Source organism: Lissotriton helveticus, chromosome 8, assembly GCF_964261635.1.
Source record: "Lissotriton helveticus chromosome 8, aLisHel1.1, whole genome shotgun sequence".
Taxonomy (NCBI): domain Eukaryota; kingdom Metazoa; phylum Chordata; class Amphibia; order Caudata; family Salamandridae; genus Lissotriton; species Lissotriton helveticus.
This window is the reverse complement of record NC_136069.1, coordinates 1,613,020,272-1,613,023,193: the sequence shown is the minus strand read 5'-3', so window position 1 is coordinate 1,613,023,193 and position 2,922 is coordinate 1,613,020,272. Positions and strand designations below refer to the sequence as shown.

The 2,922-nt window shown below is 40.2% G+C and overlaps 1 protein-coding gene across 1 annotated transcript; it reads right to left on the bottom strand.

Moving 5' to 3' along the window:
- Nucleotides 1–739: 739 nt before the first annotated feature.
- Nucleotides 740–1,690, bottom strand: LOC144773967 (olfactory receptor 51E2-like). Its single transcript, XM_078659016.1, has one exon. It carries the CDS (start codon nucleotides 1,688–1,690, stop codon nucleotides 740–742), a length of 951 nt encoding a protein of 316 aa, XP_078515142.1.
- Nucleotides 1,691–2,922: the final 1,232 nt, after the last annotated feature.

Here is a 2,922-nt window from a genome sequence, read left to right as displayed (position 1 = left end):
TAATGATTTCTACTTACTACACTCTCCCCAGGAGGAATTTGTTTCTGAATTGATACCTATCCTAAAAGCAGCACATTTTACCAAGTAAGGCCAGCAATGCTGTCCCTCCTCATGCTTGGGGATGCTCGCACTTGCGTGAATGTAGGTTTGTTTTAGGCAGCACTGCCAAAATTGCATGAGGCTTGGCCTTAATTTCATTTCACTTGTGCTTGGGTGTGATTTATATTTTTCATTTGTTGTTATAACTGGTGTGTCCTTTTTTGGGGGGAGGGGGAGATAACATTCCCATGGGTGACTGGTTGTGTGCTAATGCTCATTACACCATGGCTATGCACTTTATCTTTTTTTCTGAAAACGTTCGTATATTTAACTTGGTATGACACCTTTGTGCTCTCAGGCTGATAACGTGCCCGAGAATGTTTATTGTGTTTTAGTTAGGTACTGCGACCTTCTCTCCGTATTTTGATTGTATATTTCATGATATAACTGTGATATATTGAGTTGTATTTGTTTTTATGCATCTTTCATTGTGATACCCATTTCAATCCAATGAAGAATTTTACATCCACCAAGTAGTTTACTACTTTTACTGTCTGTTAAACACAATATCCATAACACCACAGAGAAATACACAGTTTGCACTATATGTGATGACAAAACCAGGCATGTAACCTTTGTATAACATGATTTTGTTTGATTATTAGAGATTAACAATACTCCATAGTAGAGGTCTGAAGTCTCAGAAACAAATGTATCTTCTTTGTTGGCACAAATTCATAATCTTCATTCTTATCTTTTTTGTTTTGATACTGTAAACTACAGGGTTCAGAACAGGGGGGACAAAGAGGTAAATGTCCCCCATAACAATATGGACTGTGGGAGATGAGGGGTCACCGAATCGATGGACTACAGATAATCCTATCAGCGGGATATAGAAAATCAATACTGCGGAGACGTGGGATATGCAGGTGTTCAATGCTTTCCAGCTCTCCTTTCTAGAGAGCCCACACACTGTTTTTAGAATCATCACATAAGACAAGGAAATCAGCAGTGCATCCACCCCCATGACAAAGAGAATAGCGGCTAAACCATAGACAATATTGGGTGTTGTGTCTGCACAGGCAAGCCTCATCACATCTTGATGGACACAGTAGGAATGGGAAAGAACTTTGCTCCTACAAAATGGCAATCGTTTAATTAGAACGGGTAGAGGGGCGAAGAACATAGAACCTCTGAGGATAGATACTATTCCAATGATTGCTATTCTTTTCTTTGTCAAGATGGATGAATGCCTCAGTGGATTACATATAGCAACATAGCGGTCGAAGGCCATGGCCAGCAGGACAGTGGATTCCATCGCTGACAATGAATGGATCAGGAACATCTGCACCAAGCAGCCATTGAAAGAAATTTCTGTTACATCAAACCACAGGAGGATCAATATCTTTGGCATTGTGCTAGATGATATGAGTATATCAATGGCAGCCAGTATTGCTAGAAACAAGTACATGGGCTCATGGAGGCTTGACTCCACCTTTATAATGTACATGATTGCACAGTTTCCTAAGATGGCAAAGGTGTACATGCAGCACAATGGGATCGCAATCCAGGTGTGAGAAGACTCCAAGCCTGGAAATCCTATCAGGATAAATGCGGCTGGGTCATAGCCACTTCCATTAAATGTGGTCATGATGAACTGGAAAAGTTATATGGTTATTCACCCATTTTCATTATCTGAAAAATAAAAATACAATTATCCAAATGACAAAGACCAAGTAAAGGTTAGAGAATTACATTAACTTGAGCTCCACATGCATAACCCAAAATGTTACCCCAGAATTCTTCTAAGAAAAGGCATCCAAAAAAATGTTCATACTCTGGTGGTGTGACAATTAAATTAACAATGACATTGGAATCAAAAGTAGAACTTGGATGATATGTAACTGAGCTTCCACAACACTAAAATACAACTGCTCACCAACTCAATCAGTCAGGAGAGCTTTCTACAATGCAGTAGTGCTCTCTTTGTGGCAACATCACCATGTTTAAGGGTTTAGGACCCCACTAACAGATGGAAAGCAATGAGATGTCTCCCAAAAATGGAAGATGTTCTGTATGCCCACCACTAAGTTGCCTTTTATTTAGAAGTTCATGGACTGCTGTGTTTCTGATGGCAAAACAACCATTGCTCCATTGCTACAAACACCTTGCCTGCCAAGTATCCACCAGAAAGAATGGTATCAGAGTGGTGTCCTTTGTAATATGGGTGTTGCCTGTGAGCCCAGCTTCAGAGTGTTTATTCCCGTCCAGGTCTCTACCATGCATTTTTGTAAACAAGCCATTGGATGCCTAGTCCTGTGTGCCACCGTGGCATGGAAGACCAACCAGCAATTACCATTTTCTGAGATGGAAAAACAGTTGGAACTTATGCCTAGTGGGTTCACTATCCTTACACTGACAACTCACCTAACCCCTATTACACTATTGCTCCAGTCCCTAATCTAAAGCCTATTGCTGGGGAGAATCTCCAATACCAGTGAATGTTCTGTTGTAGCAAGTCCTCTCTGCTGGAAAAACTAGTCAGGAAATCCTGCCTTACTGGATCAGAACATTGTGTTGATGAATGCAGATTTCATAGCACTTGCATGCACTTAAGCATGTACTTTAGTGTGCAGACAATAGTGCTTTGAGTTCTACTAACCAACTAATATAAAAACAAGCGCTAGTTTAAAAATTGGGACAAATGCAATCTTGACCCATTTTATCGCTAGCACCAATATTAAGATGATTGCAAATTTCAGTCAATCATGTGTTTTCTCATACACTCTCCTCCACTATCTACTGGTACTACTTGGATGTGTAAAGCAATGTGCTAGGGGCAACACATACAAAAGGAAGAAAAATGCCATTTACATTTAAGTC